Source organism: Crinia signifera, chromosome 5 (assembly GCF_055691185.1).
Source record: "Crinia signifera chromosome 5, ASM5569118v1, whole genome shotgun sequence".
Taxonomy (NCBI): Eukaryota; Metazoa; Chordata; class Amphibia; order Anura; family Myobatrachidae; genus Crinia; species Crinia signifera.
Window position 1 is genome coordinate 30,566,425 of NC_139221.1, and position 25,538 is coordinate 30,591,962.

General features: G+C 44.5%; 1 protein-coding gene across 48 annotated transcripts in view; it reads right to left on the reverse strand.

The window, feature by feature from the left end:
* The window catches only part of RIMS2 (regulating synaptic membrane exocytosis 2), a 558,076-nt gene that overhangs the window by 222,718 nt on the left and 309,820 nt on the right, over positions 1-25,538 (reverse strand). For 38 of the 48 annotated variants that reach the window (XM_083186888.1, XM_083186889.1, XM_083186886.1 and 35 more), the window contains 4 exons: positions 23,880-24,088; positions 16,583-16,702; positions 6,285-6,384; positions 392-515 (listed from right to left, as the gene is read on the reverse strand). In XM_083186888.1, coding sequence (XP_083043014.1) covers positions 392-515; positions 6,285-6,384; positions 16,583-16,702; positions 23,880-24,088 — 553 coding nt within the window. Of the gene's footprint in view, positions 1-391; positions 516-6,284; positions 6,385-16,582; positions 16,703-23,879; positions 24,089-24,242; positions 24,308-25,538 lie in introns of all 48 variants that reach the window. The other 10 variants (XM_083186904.1, XM_083186914.1, XM_083186923.1 and 7 more) reach the window with 1 other exon arrangement.

A 25,538-nucleotide genomic window follows, 5' to 3' on the forward strand; every position in this document is an offset into this window, starting at 1 on the left:
AAAAAGGCTGTTGAGGATGGGGTATTACGGACACTCTGAGGGCCCGATGTACTAAGCCTTGAACGTGATAAAGTGAATAGTGATACAGGACCATCCAACCAATCAGCTCCTACAGATGCAGCCTTTCTTATTGTTGCTGATGCCCATATCTGGTGCGCATCCACTGCTGGAAACGTGGCGCAGGGTGGCACTTACCACACCAGGAGCCGCTTCGATGGCAGTGGCTTCATCTGTAGCTGTCCTTTTTCAAACACAGCCTGTAACATGGCAGTTAGGAGCTGGCTTTTAAACTTTATCACTCTCTATGTTATCGCTTTTCAAGGGTTAGTACATCTGGCTCTTAGGGAGATCATGTCATTCAGAATTTGTGTATACACAAAGAGACTCGTACCCTATCGGTCTGGAGACCACTAATTCTACTTGTGCCTCTGGTTTGGACTCCAGAATTATATTGTAAACTTCTTCAAATGTGGCGCCTTGCAAAATCCGACCATTCCATTCCAACACTTCATCACCTGCAGGAAAATAAAGTGTTAATATTACTAAAATAAACTGGAAGTGTGTTAGATATTATATTAGGTAAAAGAACCATATCTGGAAAACATGCACTGTTAAAGTTCATTGAGGACTGGAGCTGGGAAAAAACGGTATACATAGGTTCTAGGTCTGACTGGACACAGGGCCTTATCCAAAGTTGCAAACAAAACAAAAACACAAACGGGCAAAACCATGCTGCACTGCTGGTGGGGTGGATGTAACCGTAACATGTGCAGAGAGAGTTAGATTTGTGGGAGGTGTGTTCAAACTGAAATCTAAATTGTAGGGTATAAATATAGTCTTCTAACATTTGTGGGCTACATGCAAAAGCAGCCAGTATTTACCGTGCACAGAAAAATATGGTTTTGTCCAGTTGTGTGCTTTTTTTTTTTGCTTTACTTGAACTCTGAATGCGCCCGCAATACTGTACGTCAGGCATGGCCAAACTGTCCCTCCAGCTGTTGTGAAACTACACATCCCAGCATGCCTTGACATAGTTTTGATTTCCCTATTTGCAAAGGCAAGGCATGATGGGACCTGTAGTTTCACAACAGCTGGAGGGCCATAGATTGGCCAGGCCTGCTGTACGTTGTGAATTATATATCTGAACAATGTTTTACATCTTCGTGCAGCACAGCTGATGTTAAATATTTGTGAAAGGTGTTGTTCACAGAATATTGTGTGTACACACTAGAACAGGGGTGGCCATGCGGCTCTCCCTCTGTTAATGTGCGGCTCCTGCTCTTACTCAGCTGCCACCGTCTGTCCCTGTCCCCCATCCCTCCATTACCCGCTGCTGCGGGACAGGAAGAGGGAGCGCGCTGTCAGATCCACTGCAGCGTCCCTCCTGACCCTGACCCAGGGCCCAGACTGATAGGCGGCGCAGGAGCGCGGGGAGAGGTGACGTGCGGAGAGGTCACGTGTAGCGGCAGAGACAGGACCTCATGCAGGAGAGTGGCGGATCGGGTGCTGAGAGGGAGAGCTGAGGTGCCGCCAACCTCCCCAGTGTGAGCCGTTCCCGGAACCTCAAGTACCCGGCAGTGTAGGGAGCAGCAGGAGCAGCCGGGCGCCTACCTGACCCAGCAGTGCAGGTGCGTGACCCGCAGCAGACACCCGGCACCTGGCCCTGCAGGAGCTGCTGAAAGAAGTGTCCGGCGCCTACCCCCTGCGCTGGGACAGACAGCAGGCAGCAGAGAAGAGGATCCGGCCGCAGCCTTACTACCCGGTGATGATTGACAGCCTGAACCGGCAGACGGGGGAGCAGCACCCAGGACTGGGATTGCAGAGCGTGACTGGTAGGAGCCGGCAACTGACACGGGCTGTAAGGTAGATGCACCCTAGATAACCCGCCTGTCCATCACCCCCTTAACCCACCGATCTTGGCCCCGCACCCACCTAGGCCACACAGGGGCATCAGTAGGCCTTTAAGACCCCCCCTTCAGGGACACAGCCGCAGAACACACTGCACACACCCTGGGACACAGGAGATCAGCAGAACGGGGCCTTGTGTAACGGGCATTACGGCATGCAGAATAATGTTTAACGGGCATTATAAAGTACAAAATTATGTGTAACAGGCATTATGGCATTTTCTATAATGGGCATTACGGTGTGTGGTATAATGTGGCACCGTGGGGGCATACCCGGCACCGTGGGGGCATACCCAGCACCGTGGTGGGAGCAAATGTGTATCTGGCACTATTGGGGGCATATGTATATATGGCACTGCACTATTGGAGGCATATGTGTATCACACCCACCCAAGGGGTCCAAATAGATCATGCCCCTTCTTTTGGCTCACGCGTCTTCGGCGCGTGCATGTTGTTGGCTCTTTAGCTTGACTGCAGATATTTTTCGGCTCTGTACCTCTGACCGGTTGGCCACCCCTGCACTAGAAGATGGCCGCTGTAATAATGATCCATTGGCTGAATGAACAATATATTGAATAGAGTGAACTCAGCACACTAAGAAATACATGGGGGAGAGGTATCAAAACTTCTGTAGAGGCCAGGTGGGGAATTTGCCCTCAACTTCTAGCTATCATTTTATAGAATGTACATGATAAATGATGGGTAAAGTCTTTATATATCTCCCCAATATGTATCATCTGAGTGCAATCTGTCAGCCCTAAAGCTGTGACATTTATGTGTCCCTTACTATAGAGTTAGTACCCCTGCAATCTACAGGATAACATGATATATTGCAAGTATATTGCCGCTTAAATGAGCAGTAAAGCATTGCCAACACAGACCAAGAGGTGGCTTGTGGGAGCCAGCACCAAGCGGGTACATGTTCTAAGAAGATTCTATGTGGTCTGGCTGTCCGCATGGAACCTGCTGAATATATCCCTGCAAAAATGGCCGCAACCTAGGATGAGACAATTGCTAGTGGTCCTACTGGATAGCTTTACTGAAAAAGTGCCTGGAACCCTGGCGCGCCTGCACCAATAATACCCCTGGCAATGAGCGTGAAGTCCCTGGCAATGATCACCAAACCCCTGACAATGAGCATGAAACCCTTGGCAACGAACCCAAACCCCTGACAATGAGCATGAAACCCTTGGCAACGAACACAAACCCCTGACAATGAGCATGAAACCCCTGGCAACGAGCAACGGAAACCCTGGCAATGAGCAAGAAACCTTTGGCAATGATCACAAACCCCTGACCATGAGCATGAAACGGCAACGAGCATGAAACCCCTGGTAACAAGCATGAAACCCTAGTAACAAGCAAGAAACCCCTGGCAATGAGCAAGAAACCCCAGGCAACGAGCAAAAAAACCCTGGCAACGAGCAAAAAAACCATGGTAACAAGCATGAAACCCCGGGTAACAAGCATGAAACCCCGGGTAACAAGCATGAAACCCCGGGTAACAAGCATGAAACCCCTGGTAACAGGCAAGAAATCCCAGGCAACGAGCAAGAAACCCCAGGAAACGAGCAAGAAACCCCAGGCAATGACCAATAAATCGTTTTTGAAGCATTTAAGTGAAAATTTATAATTGGGGGGGGGGGGGGGGGACAGAACTTTTCTTTTGGCAGTTGGGCGCATAATTTCTAGTTATGCCACTGTAACCAACATCCTATTAAGATTCCCATTATGATGCCAACACACACACATTGTCACTCCTGATTAATGCAATAAGTACTGCATTAAAATCCCAGTGGGAACCCCCCCCCCTCCCCCAACGTGATACAATTTTAAAAGCCAGAATTGTTAAGCTGAGCATGAAGGTAAAACCGTGGTACAAACACCTAACACCTGCTGCACTCTGCTGATGTTTACCCCCAATTATCCGAGAGGGCTAATTAAAGGCAGATGAAATATGGAAATATATGGCTATATTTAGACACCTTGCTAAAAATGCTAATTAAATCATTATGGTATCTCTCAAACATACACAGACACAACAAATATTCCTCCGCAGAAAAGGTGAGAAGATTGGTGACTAACACATTACTGTAAGACTGGTAAAGCAAATTAGCGACATTAATCATTTCTACAGACTTAACTCCTCGGTGTTAGAGACTGACATGACTTTAGTAGAGGGCGATAAAGTGATTCATTCGTACTGACATACACACATCTCTAACCCACAGCTCTAAACACCAAGAACCTCCGGAGAGAATAGCAATGAAGTGAGGGGCTCATTGGCGTCCTGATGTCAAACAGAACAGAGCTGTATTATAATTGCTTCCGGAATAGTTGTATGACTTTCCCAGAATGTGATCATGGGGGTAATTCTGGTTCACTTCGTCTGGCAAATTCCTTCTTAGATGGACAAAACCATGTGTACTGCAGGTGGGGTAGATGTAACTTGTGCAGAGAGAGTTAGATTGGGGCGGGGTTTTACTTCAAAGTGAGATCTATATTGCAGTGTAAAAATAAAGCAGCCAGTATTCTCCTTGCACAGAAACAAAAAAACTCACCCAAATCTAACTCTCTCTGCACATGTTATATCAGCCCCACCTGCAGTGCACATGGTTTTGTCCATCTAAAGCCCTGTACACACACATGGATTTGCTTTTGATTCGATGTTAGATTCAATTTTGTATTAGATCTGGCATTAGATCTGTACTTTTGCTTTAGATATCAAATTCGATATCCAATTTGATATACATTCAAGGTATTCGATTGAATAGATCGAATTCGATATTTCCTTGGCTGCACAGTAGATTTTTCTGTTCGATTTTGGGAAAACGGGAGCACGCATCGAATCGAATCGAATGTACAGTATATCGAAAGTGACACAAAAACCATTCGATTTTCTTTAGGATTCGATTTTGCTTCCATAAGCAAAATCGAATTGAAAATCTGGAAAAATCGATGCATGTGTACAGGGCTTTAGAAGGAATTTGCCAGAAGGAGTGAACCAGAATACCCCCCATGTATTATAATGGATACAAGGAACTCTTGTGCTTATGTGGTTTTCCTAAAGTGGCTCCGGTTCCAACCCACAATCCAAAAACATAGTGGTAAGTTAATTGGCTTCTGATAAATAGTGTATAAAATAGGGGGTGGGTATTTTCTAGTGCACAAAACAATGCAGCCAGGAGGGGTACCCAGGAGTGTTTCTCAACGCTCCCAAAAATGTGTATGATATATAAGAAGAGAACCCTTCACCAGCGAACCAAATAATAGTATTTCACTTCTCCCAGGTTCTAGGTTTATGTGGGATATCCAACAGCCCAATTTTTCACATTGGTTCCACCAAAAAATGAGAAAAACATCCCATAGCGTGATACTGTATTTAATACATCATAAACAATAGACATATTTTCTAAACAATATATTCCTCTACAACAAAGTACAAAAAAGGGGTGTGCACAGAACACAGTTCCTCCGGTGCTTGGATTAGACAAAGCTGTAGAGGTGTAATTCCCGGATGCGTTGGAACTGTCTGCAAACAGTTCAAACAGGTTTCGTTTAAATAGCCCGGGCAACCTGCAGCATAGAGTCTTTCCCTGGCAAATGCATGTCCCACAGATGTCACCAGTCCACCAGAGGGTATCCGCCAAAGCGTTGCGACCGGCTTTAGGGTCTTTTTCAAGGCTATTGGCTCGAGCCTGTTTGCAGACAGTTCCATCTGGTAATTCCACCTCTACAGCTTTGTCTAATCCAAGCACCGGAGGAACCGTGTTCTGTGCACACCCCTTTTTTGTACTTTGTTGTAGAGGAATACAGTATATTGTTTAGAAAATGTCACTATTTTTTACGATGTATTACTGTAAATACAGTATCACGCTATGGGATGTTTTTCTCATTTTATGGCGGAACCAATGTGTGAAAAATTGGGATGTTGGATATTCCACATCAATATTACCTACCCCTGTGTGACATCTCTAAGGCCTATTTCACACACTCCGGCTCCTGCCGGGCGGCGAGAACCCGCACGGCCGAAAGCCGTGCCGTGCACAGTAGTTGTTAATGGACACTAATGTGTCCATTCACACGGGACGGCCATGGTTGCAGCCGTATCCCACCACTGGAAGGGACGGCTGCCAGGCTGTGGCCATCCTAAACTGCTGAGTGCTGCACGGCTTCCTGGCCGTGTGGGATTTGGCCCCCCGGCAGGAGCCGGAACATGTGAAATAGCCCTAAGTGAAGTGAAATACTATTATTTGGTTCTCTTCTTATATATTATACTTCTGATAAATAGAACAGACCCGGGTGGGTGTGTGCATTGTGTGTGTGTGCATGCGTGCATATCAGCAAAAGCTTAAAAATAAACAGAAAGATACTCACCCGGTCGTAGGCGTCCGACAGTATCCGCTAAGCTCCCTTTCTTCACTTTGGTGATATACGCGCAGAGGTGACCAGACTCTGACATTTTTCCTCCTACAACCTACAAATATTGGGAAACATAATAATGAATAATAGTGAATAATAGTGAATAACGTGTCTTCGTTCTGGGACAACTGCTCATATAGAACTATAAACAGATGACTTAAATATAAGGCTGATGATGTAAACTCTGCAGTCCTCAGTTTCCATTCGAATATCTCTGTTTTATTACCATGAGCAAAATCTAGAATAACGTAACTGTGCTGAACTCAATAAACTAAATAGACCACATATATATAATATTTTGGGCATAAACAAAAAAGTCAACTGCATGGGTTTTTCCATTTCCCACAGTGTTTTGGAACCAAGAAAGAATTGTCGTTCGTAAAAACAAAACAAAAAACTTCCAAATATAATTGGCAACCCCATTATTAGCATTTGGGGAAGCCTCCACTGGCATGAAAAACCGCAGTGGGCCGCGCTCTGCAACACGCAACATGGTTGGAGAAGACTTGTCGTGGATCTTGTAGAAAGTCTACTCGCAGAAAAATTCCAGTTCTGTGATAATCTTGGGTCATTGCTTGTGGACTGTCCTCATCAAGACACATTCAATTGTGTTTGAATAAGATGCGGACACATCTGTAATAACTTTATTTAAACTTTACTTAAATAAAACAAATAATTATTGAATTTGAAAACAGTACGCATCTACACTGTGTCCTGGTAATGTCAGGGCAGATCATAAAAATCAAATATGTCCCTTTTATATTTTGCCTAAAACACTGGAGACTTTCTAAAGGTAGAGGAATTGTATAGAAGGCCTGTATAGAAGGCCTGGGGAAAAGTCCAGCGTATATTTCTTTGTTATGTACAAACGCAGATATCTATACTGCATTACTGTAAACTAAAGAACTGAAACAAGTCCATTGGGCCTGATTTGGACTTGATCACAGTGTACATTTGTTCCATACTTGCCTACCTGACCCTCTCCTTCAGGGAGAAAATGCTCTGTTCCTGGACTTCCCTGGTAATGTATGATTGCCATCACCTGTGGTGACACCTTTCTTATCAATGACCTAGCTCCCCACAGGTGATGGCAATCATACATTACCAGGGAAGTCCAGGAACAGAGCAATTTCTCCCTGAAGGAGAGGGTCAGGTAGGAAAGTGTTGCTAAATTAGGCCTTCTGTCTTATGATCCAGCTGTGTTGATCAGTACAATAAAGCCTGCTCCATCTGCATATTCATTTAAAAATTAGCATCAATACAATTCGGGCATGATTCTGGTGATCTCTCAAAGCAGCGTTAGTTCGCTGCTACAGTATGCGGGCCTTGTAACGCCACCCGCCGGGCGTGCTATTGCCCGTCCCCCCTGCTACACGTTGAATGTCCCCGCAGAACTGCTCCCTGATCTCAGCCCATCTCTGGTGACTTAGATTAACGGCTACCTGCTCTGAGAACATGGCGGACAGCTGACGCCCGGTGACGTCAGCCGCCCACTCTCAGAAGGCCAGTGTCCGGCCAGTGCTCGGAAAACCCAGCATTTTCCTGGGTATGCCCAGTCCCCCTTCATGCCCTCTTTTGTTAGCGCCTCAGAGACTAGGCAAGTCTCCAAAGGTGCCCGCATAGAAGCCCCTTAAGTGAAAATGCACATAGCTTTACCAACGAGCGAACTTACGGATGAGTTCGCCAATCAGAATCACCCCCTTTGTGTCATCTTTAATTACAGCCCGTGTTCCAAGCTGCTACTCTCAAGGCCCCTCATTGCCATCGCTGCACTGTGTACTTTTGGATCCAACCAGCCGTCTTTATCTCCTCACCTTTTGGAGAATTGCACATTTGGGACAAATATACATCGCTCTCCACAGACATCGTGATTCCTTAAAGCGGAGAAAGTTCCACCTACCCCTCCCAACGGAGATCACAGCTTTTTCAGCAATCCTAAATGGATACAAGACTCCAAGGGGACAATCAGTGGTAAATATGTCTATCTCCAATTACAGTACGTCTTTTGAATCCAGTGGAAAGCCAATTCACCCCCCTCTTAAGAACTGCATTGTTCCAATTGGGACTTTATTAAGGCGGCACAATAGGAGCGGATCCTTACCAATATTATCCACACGGTGGCACATAGAATGGGCCGTATATGAGACTTTTTATATACTATTTTTTACTATTGTTTGTTTATTATGTTCATGTAATTTTTATTGTTATGTATGCACATGAAATGTTTTTTACATTGTAATTCCTCATTGGTAAGCGCTACTTCTTTTCCTTTATTCTTTGGCGGATAAAAGAAGCAGAATTACCGGGGTTGAAGGCAGTACGTTAGGGGCACAGTTGGTATGGGTTTGAATCATATTTAAAGGATTTAATGATTAAGGAAAGAGCATATTTCAGAGGGGAAACCATATTTAGAACAAGAGGTCGCGACCTGTAGCTGCAGTGTTAGAAGCCTCGGGATACTCCAGGATGCTCTACTTTCAGAGCAGGGCTGTTGGATACACGAGGCCCCTTCTCGGCAGACAAGTTGGAAGCGTATACAATGAAATCCTGGGAAGCTATTACGGAACAGAACCAAAGATCAAAAAGCATAAGGTGTGTGGCGTTGCAACAAAAATGAAAATTGGCAGAAGGCTTGTGCCAGGCGAAGCTTTTATGTCTTCAAACGCTATGTTTCAAGGTGCTAAATTATTTCTGAAGAGACTGACACATTCATTTGTGCCGCTCAGGACGGAGGACGTGTCTTTTTTAGAACATGTATTTTGTGCTGGAGAAATTCAGTGTGAAGAGAATCCCTGGAATGGTATCAGCGGAGTGCGAGCCAAGATCTAGGGGTGTTACACAATGAGGAGGCAGGGTGCTGAGCTGGAGAGGGCGCGAGTCCTGTGCATTATTGTATAATCTGCGTGTCATTATAAAGAACTATTATTAGCACACTGGGTGTTTATTCATGACGTGCCCCCAATACGCATTGCAAACCGCTTTGGTCTTGTTCCTGTGCTCGTAGATTCCCCCCTCTCCGTCCTCATACTCCAAGTAGAGGTACATCTAAGAGCAGGGGTGTAATTAGATATTTGAAGGCCCCATAGCAAAAGTTTGTATGTACCACCCAATGGCAAAAAAATGGGTACTCTTTACTTAGAAGGGCGCCCACGATTTTGATCGTGGGCATCGTTAGTAAAAAATCTCGGGCATCTCGGGCATTGAATGCACTAAAAAATCGGGTGCGATCAACCAACGAGATGCCTGAGATTTCCCATAGGGAACAATGTTAAATGTCTCAATTGACCCAATTTTCCTGTTCAATGCCTCAATTGACCCGATTTTTCCATAGGAAACAATGTTAAATGGGCCACAGAGGCCAAATAGGCACCCTGAAGTGTATAATGGCCACCCGAATTGTTAACGCCACCCCACGATCAACGTCAACCCGATGCGTGGCGAGCGCAGCGAACCCGCGAGGGGCGGCGGTACGCGTCCTACGACCTTATCATACCCCCACTATCCACGTCGGCGTGGAGTTGAGAATAGAAAGTGTGGCGAGCGCAGTGAGCCACCGAGCCCGAAGCGTGGCGAGCGTACGCGGACAGCTGTGAAGCCCGCGAGGGGACGCGGATACCTGTGAAGGTATCCGCGTCCGCTCGCCACGCTTCGGGCTCTGTGGCTCGCTGCGCTCGCCACACTTTCTATTCTCAACTCCACGCCGACGTGGATAGTGGGGGTATGAAAAGGTCGTAGGACGCGTACCGCCGCCCCTCGCGGGCTCGCTGCGCTCGCCACGCTTCGGGTTGACGTTGATCGTGGAGTGGCGTTAACAATTCGGGTGGCCATTATTCACTTCAGGGTGCCTATTTGGCCTCTGTGGCCCATGTAACATTGTTTCCTATGGAAAAATTGGGTCAATTGAGGCATTGAACAGGAAAATCGGGTCAATTGAGACATTTAACATTGTTCCCTATGGGAAATCTCGGGCATCTCGTCTGTCGCATCGCACCTGATTTTTTAGTGCATTCAATGCCCGAGATGGCCGCCCTTCTAAGTAAAGAGTACCAAAAAATGTATATAGCACATGTTAATTTGATAGGAAAGTAACCCCTCTAGCGGCTGCACCTATGGTGCTATGCTCCTGTGTATAACACATGTAACTGTGACAGGGAAGGTGGCTCCTCTCAGGCCAGGGCCCCATAGCGGCTGCACCCCCTGAACCTATGGTAGCTACACCCCTGTATATAACACATGTAACTGTGACAGGGAAGGTGGCCCCTCTCAGGCCTGGGCCCCATAGCGGCTGCACCCCCTGAACCTATGGTAGCTACACCCCTGTATAAAACACATGTAACTGTGACAGGGAAGGTGGCCCCTCTCAGCTCTGGACCCATAGCAGCTGTACCCCCTGAACCTATGGTAGCTACGCTCCTGTGTATAACACATGTAACTGTGACAGGGAAGGTGGCCCCTCTCAGCTCTGGGCCCCATAGCAGCTGCACCCCCTACACCTATGGTAGTTACACCCCTCTATATAACACATGTAACTGTGACAGGGAAGGTGGCCCCTCTCAGCTCTGGGCCCCATAGCAGCTGCACCCCCTGCACCTATGGTAGTTGCACCCCTCTATATAACACATGTAACTGTGACAGGGAAGGTGGCCCCTCTCAGGCCTGGGCCCCATAGCAGCTGCACCCTGTGCACCTATGGTAACTATACCCTGTATATAATACATGTAACTGTGACAGGGATGGTGGCCCCTCTCAGCTCTGGGCCCCATAGCAGCTGCACTCCCTGCACCTATGGTAGCTACACCCCTGTATATAACACATGTAACTGTGACAGGGAAGGTGGCCCCTCTCAGCTCTGGGCCCCATAGTAGCTGCACTTACTGCACCTATGGTAGCTACACCCTGTATATAACACATGTAACTGTGACAGGGAAGGTGGCCCCTCTCAGCTCTGGGCCCCATAGCAGCAGCACCCCCTGCACCTATGGTAGCTACACCCTGTATATAACACATGTAACTGTGACAGGGAAGGTGGCCCCTCTCAACTCTGGGCCCCATAGCAGCAGCACTCCCTGCACCTATGGTAGTTACACCCTGTATATAACACATGTAACTGTGACAGGGAAGCTGGCCCCTCTCAGCTCTGGGCCCCATAGCAGCTGCACCCTGTGCACCTATGGTAACTATACCCTGTATATAATACATGTAACTGTGACAGGGATGGTGGCCCCTCTCAACTCTGGGCCCCATAGCAGCAGCACCCCTGCACCTATGGTAGCTATACCCTGTATATAACACATGTAAGTGTGACAGGGATGGTGGCCCCTCTCAACTCTGGGCCCCATAGCAGCTGCACCCCCTGCACCTATGGTAGCTACATCCCTGTATATAACCATACCTCCCAACAACAAGAAAAGGGACTGTCACACGCCGTAGCCGTGTGCTGTGCCAAAAAGGGTGTGTGGTCTATGTAAATGAGCGGTGTGATATATGCAAATGATGCCTCGCCCAGTCGCGCCCCCTTTTTTACACTCTGCAGCGGCACTCTCTGCACCTGTAGTAGCTACACCCTTGTGTATAACAATCAGATGGGCGGCATTAAGCAGCGAACGACCGTTGATTAGCGAGCAGTGTAAAATCACCCCCTATGACCCGATCAAGTGTGTACCTAAAATGTGCAGTTAACACCCCTTCATCTCATTTTAAAAAATATCACTCAAGTGGAGATGTACTAAGCCTTGGAGAGTCATAAGGTATCAGCACGCCAGCTCCTAACTGCCATGATACAGGCTGCGTTTCAAAAATGAAAGGAGCTGATTGGCCTGTACACATTCATCCATTGTAGCACGGATGGCGCAACTAGTATGTCCAATTAATCATGTCCTCCTGCTTCTCTATTTGCTCCTCACGCCTACAATGAGTGGTGGGAATTGAGGCTTATAGCACTATTAAGAGTATACTGTACTGTGCCGCCACCTCCTTGCTTTGTGACATCGGCTGTATGAAAGCATTGGTGGTAACGCAATAAGATTGGGTTGAACAATGTATAAATTAGGAGGGGGTCCTTCCCATAGCTACTGGCTGTGGTGGCAGATGATCTACAGTATATTAAAAACCTATGGGTCTGTATCTGGAAATGATGGGCATATTTAATACTGTAGTTGACTAACTTCATGCCGGCGATGTAAAAGGGTAAATACAGAATAACACATACAGCTGTAACACACAGCAAACTAAACATATGTTAGTTTTGTGCTGTCTGGTTAGATAACGGTTTAATGTGCAGTTGTTTGTAGATGAAGATTACGCTTTAAGGTAGATCTAAAAATATCCTCGCTGTAGGACTTTACCTCATTTCTATGACTGCGCACAAAGAGTACTAGTGGCAGGGGTTCGGTATGACTTACCTACAATCAAAATCCTCACGGTCAAAATTCCGACAAGGTCAAAGTACTGACACGGTCAGAATACCGACATTTAAAGTGTCAACACGGTCAAGATACCAACATTTAAAATATAGACAGGTCAAAAAGTAGACACAACTTTTTCATATTTTTGGGGGTCTTATGTTGACATAGGTCGACATGAGTAGCACGTCCCCTCGCATGGCTCGCTGCGTCTGGCACAGTATTATATTCCCCCTCCATGTCCCCTGGGATGGTAAAATATGAAAGTCGGTTTCAATGAAAAAAAATTTCAATGAAAAAATTTCAATGAAAAACTCATGTCGACGTTTTGACCTGTCTACATCTTAAATGTCAGTATTTTGACCATGTCGTCATTTTAAATATCGGTATTTTGACCATGACTACATTTAAATTTTGACCGTTAATCAATGCTGTTGGTATTTTGACCGTTGGTTAATGGCTGTTGGTATTTTGACCGTTGGGAATTTGATTGTAGGTAGATTGACTGCATCCCACTGGCAGAAATGCTATTGTTTGTCATGTATTCCCTATAATCCCTTTTCTTCCTAAACGCGCCCCTGTCATTCCTTTTCATATGTGACTTTCCTCTTACAATACAATAGTTTGGGAAAAGTAAAAGACAGTTGGGGCTATGGAATGAGAACACTCATCCCAAGCACTGCAAGGGCACAAATAAGGCGACCGGGACAAATGACCTAAGCGTTCCATCTTATAGGGGTACTTGCTCGGTCGTCAGGACCCCACACAGTTCACATTTTCCAGGTCAACCCGACAGGTGCACTCATTACTGAATGACACATTTTAAAACATCCACCGGTGGAGCTAATTAATTTCACTGACCTGCAAAACATACACTGTGTGGGGTCCTGAGAACCGACTTTGAGAACCTGTGGTGTAAGGCAGTGGTTCTCAACCTCGGTCATCAAGGACCCCCCCAACAGTGCATGTTTTCCAGGCCACCTGGCAGGTGAACAGGTGCACTCATTAGTCACGGACACATTTTAAAAGATCACAGGTGGAGCTAATTATTTCCACTTTGATTGCGTGTGGAGACCTGGAAAACGTGCACAGTTGGGGGTCCTTGAGGACTGAGGTTTAGAACCATTGGTGTAAGGGATGAGAATGTTGTTGTGCTGGCTACCTGCTGCCTCAGTGACACATGAGTAGAGAGGCCGCTAGATATCTATGCCATAAGGAGCCCATACACGCTCCGTTCTGGGCGTCCGTTTTGTACTTTTAAAGTACACATCGTATCGCAGTGCATGCCTTGTGCATGCAATGTGATGCAATACGATGTAAAGCTAGTACAAAAAGTATGTGCAGCACATACTTTTTGTACTGTACGATGAGATGCGCTGGAGCGCGCATCTCAGTACAAAACGGACGGAGCAGGACCGGAGCGTGTATGGGCTCCTTTACTTATACATTCCACTATTTTAGGAACAAATAATAAAATGACATTATTCAGATGTGTGAAGCTGATGCACAGTATCAGACACGTTACGTTCTGTTCCAAGCTGCAGGAACCACTTTTCTGCTGACCTTGCTGCGTCTAAACAAAATTCTGTTTCTATTAAACATCTTTTTTTTTTTCAATTAAATATTCCACCAATTTGTATAAAGCCGATTATTATAGCTCAGAATGAACTGTGCTGTGATAATCTATAGTTACAGCATTTTTTTTTTTGGGGGGGGGGGGGGGGGGGGGGGGGGGAACTAAGCTTGACATCTGTAAAGCAGCCAAACTGCTACATTAGGACAGTCATACGGAACAGCAGATTTGTTACTATAACACATGTAAATATTGCACATTGTACATCTTATCGGTTGTACATAAAGGGGGGGGGGGGGTAGACGCAATGAATTTTAAATAGCTACAGTAGCTTTTATGAGACTGGGGCCTATGACAGGGATTATGCTGTTTGTAATCACCACTTGCCATGGTATTAAATATTGGTGATCAATAACATCTTGGCAAGGCAAGTGGCAAAGGGTTAATGTGCCGCTTCACTGGGTAAGTCTCTAGAGATGTGCAGCTGTGTGACTCAGCTCTTGATTGGTACAACTGAAAGCCCATGTTAAAAGAGAATGAAAAAACAAAAATCAGATACATAGGGTGAGATTTAATAGGATGAGAGATTCAGAAAGTGAGAGATTTGGTAAGAAATCTCCAAGTTTTTTTAAAACGGCAATCATTTACACTTCGTTTTGCAAGCTGGTTTTGCAGTGTAAAGGATTGCCGCTTTAAAAAAACTGGAGATTTCTTCCCAAATCTCTCACTTTCTGAATCTCTCATCCTATTAAATCTCACCCTAAATTTGCGAACTGAAATATATATGGGTGTAATATATGGTACTTCCTAATAAAATAATAATACATATAAAACTAAATCAAGGAAATACAATAATAGATCAACAACTAACCTAATCAGAAAAGGTGACCTGTAACGTGGCAAAAGGAGAACGCATATGAAGCCAAAATATGCAGTGTACAGCATAAATTTGGAGGCTTGGAAGTGATTACTGGTGATGGGATTATTACTATATTCAACCCAAAGGGGTATATTTACCAAGAACAAAGGCTGATACCTATAATAACCAATTACGGTACTTGTGTAGTTTCACGGTGGCAGTTACGCAGTCAGCGTAGTGTTCCTGCGGCCAGCGTAGTCAGCGTCCGGTCAAAATCATCGTAGTGTTCCCATGGCCAGCGTAGTCAGTCAGCGTTACGCAGTTATTGTAGTCCGTAGGCATTCTCTCACCACCTTAGTACATTGTGTCAGTTATGGCTGTCGACAAATTAACCATCTTTAACCTGCCGCAGACGGAGAAGGAGTCGGTGCCACCACTTGCTGCTAGAGACACAGACCTGTGTCAATGGGCATCCAATGAGACTGAATGTCAAGGAGTGGATGTGGTGCTGCCACATAAGATGCTGCGGCAAAAAGGTTAGTCTCCGTGCCGAACAGTGGCTTCAAGGACGCCACCTGACATTTATGACGCTTCATATTTTCTTGGGCGGAGGAGCTAACAAGTATAAAATTTTGTGAACGGCACCTCTTGATTTCTTAAAAAAACTGCCGTAAGTAACAATTACCTTATGCGGGAGGCCTGCACCCTGGATTTGATGTCACAGCCCCAACGCCAAATTGGCGATCCGGGCAAAATAGTGGAGGTGGACAAAAGTCTCTATGTCCAGTGAAAAAATCATGTTGGACGCCTCAGCAGTGGCTGAATGTTCTGTAACGCCTGTAGCCAGCCGTGACGCCAGCACTCTGATGACCGCCATCAACAAGCATATTGAACCGGATACCACTATATACTCTGATTGTTGGCGTGCATACAACACTCAACAGCTTGTGCAGGCAGGGTACCATCATGTACGTGTAAACCATCGGTACAATTTCGTGGACCCAGACACTGGAGTTCATACCCAAAACATCGAAAGGCTGTGGGGATCTTGCAAGTGGAGGAACAAGAGACACACGGGCAATATCTTGACTCGTACCTGCAGGAGTTTATTTGGCGCAAAACTCTTGGCGCAGAGAACGCTTTCCAGCGGATTTTATATGCCCTAAACTGTAGCTCACCTCCAAAACACAGCGTTGAAACAGATTATTATAACCCCGGCCAATGTAGTTTTGCTTCCATTATAAACATTTCCACCATTAAATAAAATAATACATAGCTGTGACACTCCTAGAACAGGGGTACAGTATACATTGTTCACTTCTGCATGACTTACAAAGGGAGAAACAGATGCCAAACTCGAGCTTGATATGCAAAATCTAACCGGAGTAACATCCCTGACCCCAGCACAAGAGCGACTCACCTTCAGTCCGAGCATTGCTCCGGAATCTCGCGGGACACTCCCATCTTTTAACCGCTTATTTAACAAGATACGGCCAATTAATCGGTCGCCATCTTTGGACGCTTGCCATGTAACAGGGTGCTGATTCATTAGAAAGGAAACATAAGAACAGATGTTAAATCAAAGCATAGTTCTTAGCAGATATAGGCAATGTGCAGCTCCCCCAGAGGTTGCCTCTCGTTGCGCCCCCTTGTGGCCGCTTGTGTCTGCAGCTGGTAAGCAGCAGATTGCCCAGATCTGTTCTTAAAGTAGTATACCAAAGGGAGTCAATTAAAGAATGTGACAAAGACATGACCCACGCACAGCAAATGCAGCCATTGTGTGGGCTGGACCAGTGGTCAGGCTACGGACTCACTATCACTAGTAACTAGTGATGTCCCTAGCCCACAGAAAGGCTGACGCAGTAGAAAAAGTCCCTGAACACCTACATTTCTGTTTGTGTGACGTAGTGAAGGTGGAGAAGCAAGACTAGGGTTACGGTATAGATGATAGACAATGTCTAGGTCACTAGGTCGGTGCCTTGGTAGACATGACCTAGGATTGACAACACAAGGTTTCGGTCAACATGCCCATAGTCAATATGAATAAAGTTGACATGAGTTTTTCACGGTTTTTGGTGTCTATGACGACCATATAAATATACCGCGTCCCCTCGCAAGGCTCGCTGCGCTTGGCATACTATTATATTCTCCCTCCACGCCCGCTTGGATTAAAAAAGTGAAAAAAAGAAACCACTTTAATAAAAAAAAGTGAAAAACTCATCAACCTTATTTATGTCGACCATGTCCATGTTGATCTCAAGCTTGTGTTGACCTTCTGTCAATATCGACATAGGTTATATCGACCATTGTTAGGTGTCGACCTAGTGACTGTCGACCAATAGTGGCCGTCTTAGTGACTGTCGACCCAGACATTGTCAACCCAGGGACCGCATACCTAAGACTAGATCTTAAAACAGAATATAAACAAAAAAGAATAATCGCAGTAATAACATGAAATAAACTAATATATATATATCTATATATATCTATATAGATATATATAGATATATATATATATATAATATAACAGCATGCAGGTGGGTGGCACTCCAAAACAAACGACTCAGTAGCCAATTCTGTTAAACCGACGTTTCAAATGTATTATGACATTTTTCATCAGGGTGTAGAAACCCTGATGAAAAATATCATGATACATTTGAAACGTCAGTTTACCAGAATTGGCTACTGAGTCGTTTGTTTTGGAGTGCCACCCACCTGCATGCTGTTGTATAGGAGTGAATAGTCATCTCCCGGGAAGGCACCCAGCCCTTCTGCGTTCAGCGGAGTGCCGGCCAAACCCACTTTGTATGTATGTATATATATATATATATATATATATATATATATATATATATATATATATATATATATATATATATATATATATATATATATATATATATGTTTTTATTCTGCTTCTTGTTTTCTCCTGGCTTACAGATAACCCCAGCAGTGTAGAATCTGTATGGAACTACTGCTTACCCCATGCAGTGTCGCTGGCATGTCGTAAATCCTAGTTGGGAAATTTGCATGCACTGCACTTAAACATGTGTCTGTCATACTTTGTATTCAAAATCAGATAAATGACGGAATACAAATCTTTAATTGACTCTCAGAAGATGATTTGTAGAACATGTCAAAACATGCAAATGAAGAGCTGTGATTACACAAAATATTGCAACAGCCAAGCTGATTTACAAAGCGAGGGCTGGCGTTGGTATATAGGGGACTCCTCTGGCATATTCTGGTTGATAATTCTTGCCACATGTTGGGTAAAGAGTGACCACAATCTATTCTCTGGTCCAGCAAAGTATTGAGTGGGCAATGTCCTTCTCCTCAAAACTGCCACCACCAACCCTTCTGCCACGTGTTCCTAACCCGATAAGGCACCTGGGAAATTTGGTCGTCTTTTGCTTGGCCAATGAATGGAATAGCAGAAACAAAAGCCATAAAGGATTTGCAGCGATTAGATGTTATATAATGGAATAAAAAAACAAAAGGCAGGATAATGACATAGCGGGGAAGCCATGGCTGATGTAATGACATAGCGGTGAAAGCCATGGCGATGTAATGACATAGCAGAGAAAGCCATGGCTGATGTAATGACATAGCAGAGAAAGCCAGGACCGATGTAATGACACAGCGTGAAAGCCAGGACCGATTTAATGACATAGCAGAGAAAGCCATGGCCAATGTAATGACATAGCGGTAAACACCATGGCCGGTGTAATGATATAGCGGAGAATGCCAGGGTCGATGTAATGATATAGCGTGGAAAGCCAGGGCCAATGTAATGACATAGCAGCGAAAGCCAGGGCCGATGTAATGACATAGTGGAAAAAGCCAGGGCTGATGTAATGACATAGCAGAGAAAGCCAGGGCTGATGGAATGATATAGCGAAGAAAGCCATGCCTAATATAATGACATAGCGGAGACAGCCAGGCCCGTTGTAATGACATTGCGAAGAAAGCCAGACTCGATGTAATGACATAGCAGAGAAAGCCATGGCCGATGTAATGCAATAGCGAAGAAAGTCAGAGCCAACATAATGGAATTGAATATGTTCTTGCCTAACAAGAGAACCGGTCATCAGAGGTGGAGCTTACAACAAAGAGGTGAAAGCCACCATAATGGAACAGTGGAGACCATAACCAAAGAACCATATGACTGAATGTGATGGTCATATCTGAACAGAGGAAATGAAGGGAGGGGGCCCTGCACTGAACATGGTAGAACAGTGACGATGGCAACCTTATCAAAAAAAGAAGTTATGGCTAACAACAAATATGATAGACTAGCAGTGTTATTATAGGTGATGTTGGTCCTGCGCAGTCTAAAGCCACAAATGAGATACATAACGACTATAAAATACACTAAGGACAAGTTGGACCCATTTTCCCCTATGCTTCCAGGGATGGCTCATGTACGATCTCACACTTGATGTGCCATTTCTGCAGGAGAATAAAAAAAAACACATTCAAATGGGATGAGAGACCTTTCGAAATTGATATGCCTGCGCAATCAACGGAAGAACGTTCGTACGCGATCATTGTTCGTAGCTCAACGGAAGAACGTTCGTACGCGATCATTGTTCGTAGCTCAACGGAAGAACGTTCGTACGCGATCATTGTTCGTAGCATACACACTGAACGATATTTTGACCAATATCATTCAGAAGGGCCAAAATGAATGATATTGATCAAACATTGTAGAGTGTGTATGCACCATAAGAAAGCTGTTACTGCACCTTAAAGTTACTAGGAACGGATCGTTTTTCGAATTTGCGCATTTTATTTCCCCACTACAAAAAAAGGACAATAAGTAATTAATAACAGCAACTGAGGTGCATGTGACAGAACGTGTCTTCTCCAGCACTGGCCTGGAGGCAACATGTGGCCAGACAGTAAGGGGGGTATTCAATCTTCGGGTCACGGCAGACGAGCTTGCTCGCCTGCCGTGACCCAGTCCCGTTCTCGGTCAGCTCGACCGAGAACATGCAGGCGGGATTCAATGTCCCGCCTGCAGCGGGACGAGAAGGGGGCGTGGCCGCGAGTTGCGGCCGGGAAGTGACGAGCTGCAGCCGGCAGCTCGTCACTTCCCAGCTGTTCTCGGCAGAACGAGCCCGACAGCTAGAGATGTCGGGCTCGTTCTGCCAGGAAACCCTGTTCAATGCTGTCGGGGAAGACAGCATTGAATAAGGCCCGTCGAGCATCTCCCCCACGGGAGATGCTCGACGGCGATTGAATATCCCCCTAAGAGTGCAGAAAGCAAGCTGAGGGTGGCGTTGATGAGTCAGCTATGGGTCAAAGCAGGCAGCCAGGAACAGGATAAAGCCTGGTAACATCGTAACTGAATTAGCAAAAGCACCTAGGTACAAATCGGAATATTAAAAAATTCAGTGCCTGAACTTAAAGAGGTCCAAAGGCCTAACTAAGGTGCAAATCAGGATAGGTCACACAAACATGCACCGTCCAACATGGCTGATCCCAAACAGACACAAAACTAGGAAGGACAGCCAAAATAATACTGATTGGATAAGGACCTAACAGAACTTCCCCAGGCTTGGAAAGGTGGATCGGAAAACTCTGGATTTTTTTTATTATAGAAAACCCTTCTATGCTAATTTCTCCTGGCAGAGGAAAGTTTCTTGGACACATAAAACCAGGGATTAAAATGCCTTTAAATGGATCAGATTACTGGCAAAGAACTCCAGCACCGACAGCGTCTGCCGCCAACATCAAAAGATGCTGATATCAGGGTGACAAATGCTGACCATAAACAAACTCTTGCTTGAGATTTTGTAGGGTCTACATTGCTTCTGTATGCCGTTTTGCTGGGTTAGTTCCATGTTTGGTTAAAGTTCTAAGGGATTTTACTTACTGTAGGTTGACAATCATCCACCTACATTTCTAAAACCAAACTATCCAACAATAGATTTTTAAAATATTGGGTATCCTACACGGTGTCCGTGCGTAAAAATGAGCCTCTGCAGTTTCAAACATATAATTCTCAATTAGTATACCAAGAATTACTTGGATAACACTAAATGAAAATAGTCATTAAGTTCTTGGAAAGAATAAAAAAGCCATGTATATCATTTGGATGGATGGCCAGAAAGTGACCTATGAAATATTTGAACTTTAAAATAATTAAAACAAATCAGGGCTGCAGACCACCATAAGTCAAATGGTTAATATTTCAAATGACTATCAATGATGATAAAAGCCAGATTTAATTGGGGATTTGGTTTCCCATATTTCAACAAATCGGTTAAAAAGAATAAAACAGTTTCTGTACTGTTGTTTTACTCAGGCCTACAGTATGTAGACATTACAAGGGTGGATATCTCCGTTTTTACCCACGAAACTCGGCATGGACTAGAGAAGCAGTCTACTAGACAATATTCACAGGCTATCTTGAAGACAATGTGGTAAGAGCATCATGGGCAAGTTAGGTGGAAGTAGGTGTTCATCATTACGGTCTTCTCCATCTAAGATTGTGCTAAATCTCGATGGCTATCTGCACGGCACCTTAAAGTTTGCCATAATGTATTTTATGCCTTCTCAATGTTGGTTTCAGGATTGGCAAAGTAATGTATACTCATCCAACATTGAATCTGCAGCACAAAAGCAAAACATAGCAAAATAATCCTCAAAAGATTACGTATGTTCTGTGGTGGTGGTGGTGGTGGTGCTGGTGGTGGTGGTCAACCTGATCATTGAACAGAAGTTCCAAAGGATTAAATATAGTTTGAGGACAATTCAGATTAAAGGGGTCACATATCAAACTTTCTATACAGTACCCTTTGCAACCAGATTCTACATAATATTTTATAGAATGTACTAGATAAATGATAGGTAGAAGCTGATTGGTTACTATGGGAAAATCCTCTATTTGACCTCTTTAGAAGGTTTGATACATGTCTAAACAGGAGATTCTCCTTACGTGTAGTGAAAGACCACTTTCCACATGTGTCTCTTATGTAACAGACAATGGTGGCCTTAACCAAAAATAGTTTGCCACTGTATTTAAAGTTTTTATATGCTAGCCGATCACTGAATATCATACTTCAGCGTGTAAATCAACATTTGGAGATAAAGGACAAGCTAGTGCAGGTTCAGGTGACTAACCACATTCTCTTGGAATATAGATCTTGGACAATATGGTATAAAGCTTGACGTTGGTCCACAAACTGAGCTAGACAAGTAGTCATTATAAGTGGTTATGTCGTTATAAAACACCAAGTATTGTCCAAAGCATGTGGCAAGATTGAAAAGGACAAAGAAGGTAGCAAAGGATAATTGACATGGAACAAAGCAGAGGTAAGCACCAGTGCCTCCATAAAAACCAACAGTGCCAAGGAAAGAGTGTAGACCCTATAGAAGGTGTCCAAATGATGCCAGGCCTTCACTTATATACAGTAGGCACCAAATATCAAGAGGCGCACACTGCATCAGGTTGCAAAGTTGACTAAGAGGGCTCACAGCGTCCAGAAACCAAGATGGCAACGGCCAGCTTAGGACCTAACAGAAAATTACTCTTCTCTGTTATATCAGATACTGTTATTTGTAAGAAGTAATTTACATGTTAACATATATAAATGTGAGTTACATTATTAGTTGCTTGTATACAGCTGAGGATTGGTGGTCTTTGAGGGTATGCATAGAACCTCTAAATACTGAGAAGTCTCATTCTTAATTGGAAACATATTTACTCATGGAATGAAGTCCCCAATTAATATATGATAATAGGAAAGGCCTAAACCATATTCACTATATTCAACAGTAAAACATATAACTGCAGTATATGGCGTCCATGAAGCTCTTTCTGCAATTGACTTTTAGTAAATAACTGCGAGGTAGAGCGTTACTTCCGATGCAGATTTATCATGTAGAGGAAACATATTGTGTGTAATCACAGCTGCTCCATCAGGGCAATACTTCACAAGTTCATGTTCCATGCAGGTTTCACGTACAGAGAGCATAATGAGAAGACGATGAGTGTCATGGATACGACAGCACTAAAAGCAAAAGAAACAAACTGGACGGTGAACAGCACACTACAACTCAAAAAAACAGCACAAAAACACTAGATGACCACAAATGAAAACAACGGACATGACACGAAAGTGAAAGGGAAAAAAGAAAAACAACTTTTCTGTACAAACAGACCCAATTCTTAGATATTTATTGGTTGTTTTTTTTTTTTTTGTATTTATTTTATTTATTTAGCTGTATTGGTTAATGTGGGGATAAAGCTAATAATCAGCCAATTCAACTGCATTCTCAACGGCGGCAATATAGTAAATGAAGAAGATATTGCATTCTGGAATATGCAGCGAGGTGAAAGGCGGGATTCTTCTGCGCCTGGCCACTTTATATTCTTGCCCTGCCGAAGCCGGCAATTCAAGAATTTTTTTAATTTTTTTTGACATTTTTTTTGTTTTGTTTTTCTTTTCTGCACCTTAAGAAATACTACAGTTTCTAGAAAACAGTTTGGAGCTCATTCAAAGACGGCAGGTGCAGCTCTCAGCTGCCGAACAGGGCCAAAAATGTGCAGAGTGGCTCTATGTTGGCAGGCGGCCGCGGCATGGAACTACAGTCTTCGAATAAGCCCCCTGTCTCGTCGTAAAAAAATGTTTTAATTAAATGAGTGACAGAGAGCAAACGAAGACCAAATGAGCAGATCAAAATGCAATCTTCCACAACGTCAGTACCTTCTCGCTATGGCTATGCTCCTCGTTTAGGGTGGTGCTACTACACGTGTCTACACCAGAGTCTTTAATCTGAGGCTCAGACCATTCCAAGTCCTCTTCCAATGAGTGGGCCCCAAAGTACACCATTTTCTTTTGTCTTTCAGACAAGGTGTTAGAATCCGACAAAACTGCCTGCTCACTAGTTTTTCTTTTTCCCCTTTGACTGTCCCCTACAAGTGTGGGATAAAAAAGGTATATATATATATATATATAGGTGTATAAATATATATATAAAATAAAGGAAAATAAAACATGCATAGGTATAAATAAAAACAAGGTGTGGATGGTAAAGGAAACTGAATGTTAGGGCCCCACATGTCTCACCAAAGACATTGGGGACGCCTCACTGCTGTGCCAAGAGGTGTGCTCCAGCCAATACTCCATGTCACCTGTGAGGGTCAGACAGAGAAGACAGTGCAGTAAAGGAAAGATGAGGAGAGAAGAGACACAGGCATAACATGGCAGTTTCTTTCTTACTGTGTCCTGTACTATTCCTACAAGTTTGCACTGAATTACTATTGCCACAATACCCTCTGAGTAACCAGCTACTGAAATACATCATCACATAAACCAAGGTAGGACAAAACAATGACTGACGAGGGAATACATGTAGAACTGGGCTGGCCAGACCGGTCCTCAAGATCTACTGACAGGCCACGTTTTCCAGACCACCTAGCTGGTGCACAGGTGCAGTGATTACTAACTGTCACATTTTCAAACATTCCTAACCGACACCTTCTAGAGATCCACTGGTGGTCTGGAAAGCAGGAACTGTTGGTCGATTTTGAATACCGGTTTGGCCAACCCTGATGTAGAACATAGTAAGAGCATCATAACAAAACCACCATTGAGCTCATGAGCAATATGAGCAGTTGGGCACTTTGGGATGAACCACTGCTGGCTCCAGTCTGGAGACTACACTTAGCGAGAACTCGGCAATGTCAATGACAACTAATCAGTCCCTTGTTGTGTTGCTTACCTGATGCTTTGAAAGGTTACATTAGACTGACACTTGCTCACATTAATACATGGTTGCTGGGAGCAATATATATTGATTTGTCAATAAAAACAATACATTACAGTGGGAAATATGAATCAGCAAAAAGGCAGGTTTAAGACTAAGATGTGCTAGGGAATGGGTGCAGGTAACACACGATGTATAGTCCATAGTTGGCATGCATACTCTTGACCATGGTGGCATCATCTGCTGGGCTTGTGCTTCTACTAGTTACTGTAGTTACAGACAGGGACATCACCAGTATGCAAATGCTGTACCGTTCATCACCCTACAACCGGCACCACAGCTGTATAATGCACCACTGCACAGCTATTGTAGTTACAAACAGAAACAACACCGGCATGGTAATGCTGTACCCAGTACCGGTCATCACCCTACAACCGGCACCACAGCTGTATAATGCTCCACTGCACAGCTACTGTAGTTACAGACAGGTACATCACCGGCATGGCAATGCTGCACCGGTCATCACCCTACAACTGGCACCACAGCTGTATAATGCTCCACTGCACAGCTATTGTAGTTACAAACAGAAACAACACCGGCATGGCAATGCTGTTCCCAGTACCGGTCATCACCCTACAACCGGCACCACAGCTGTA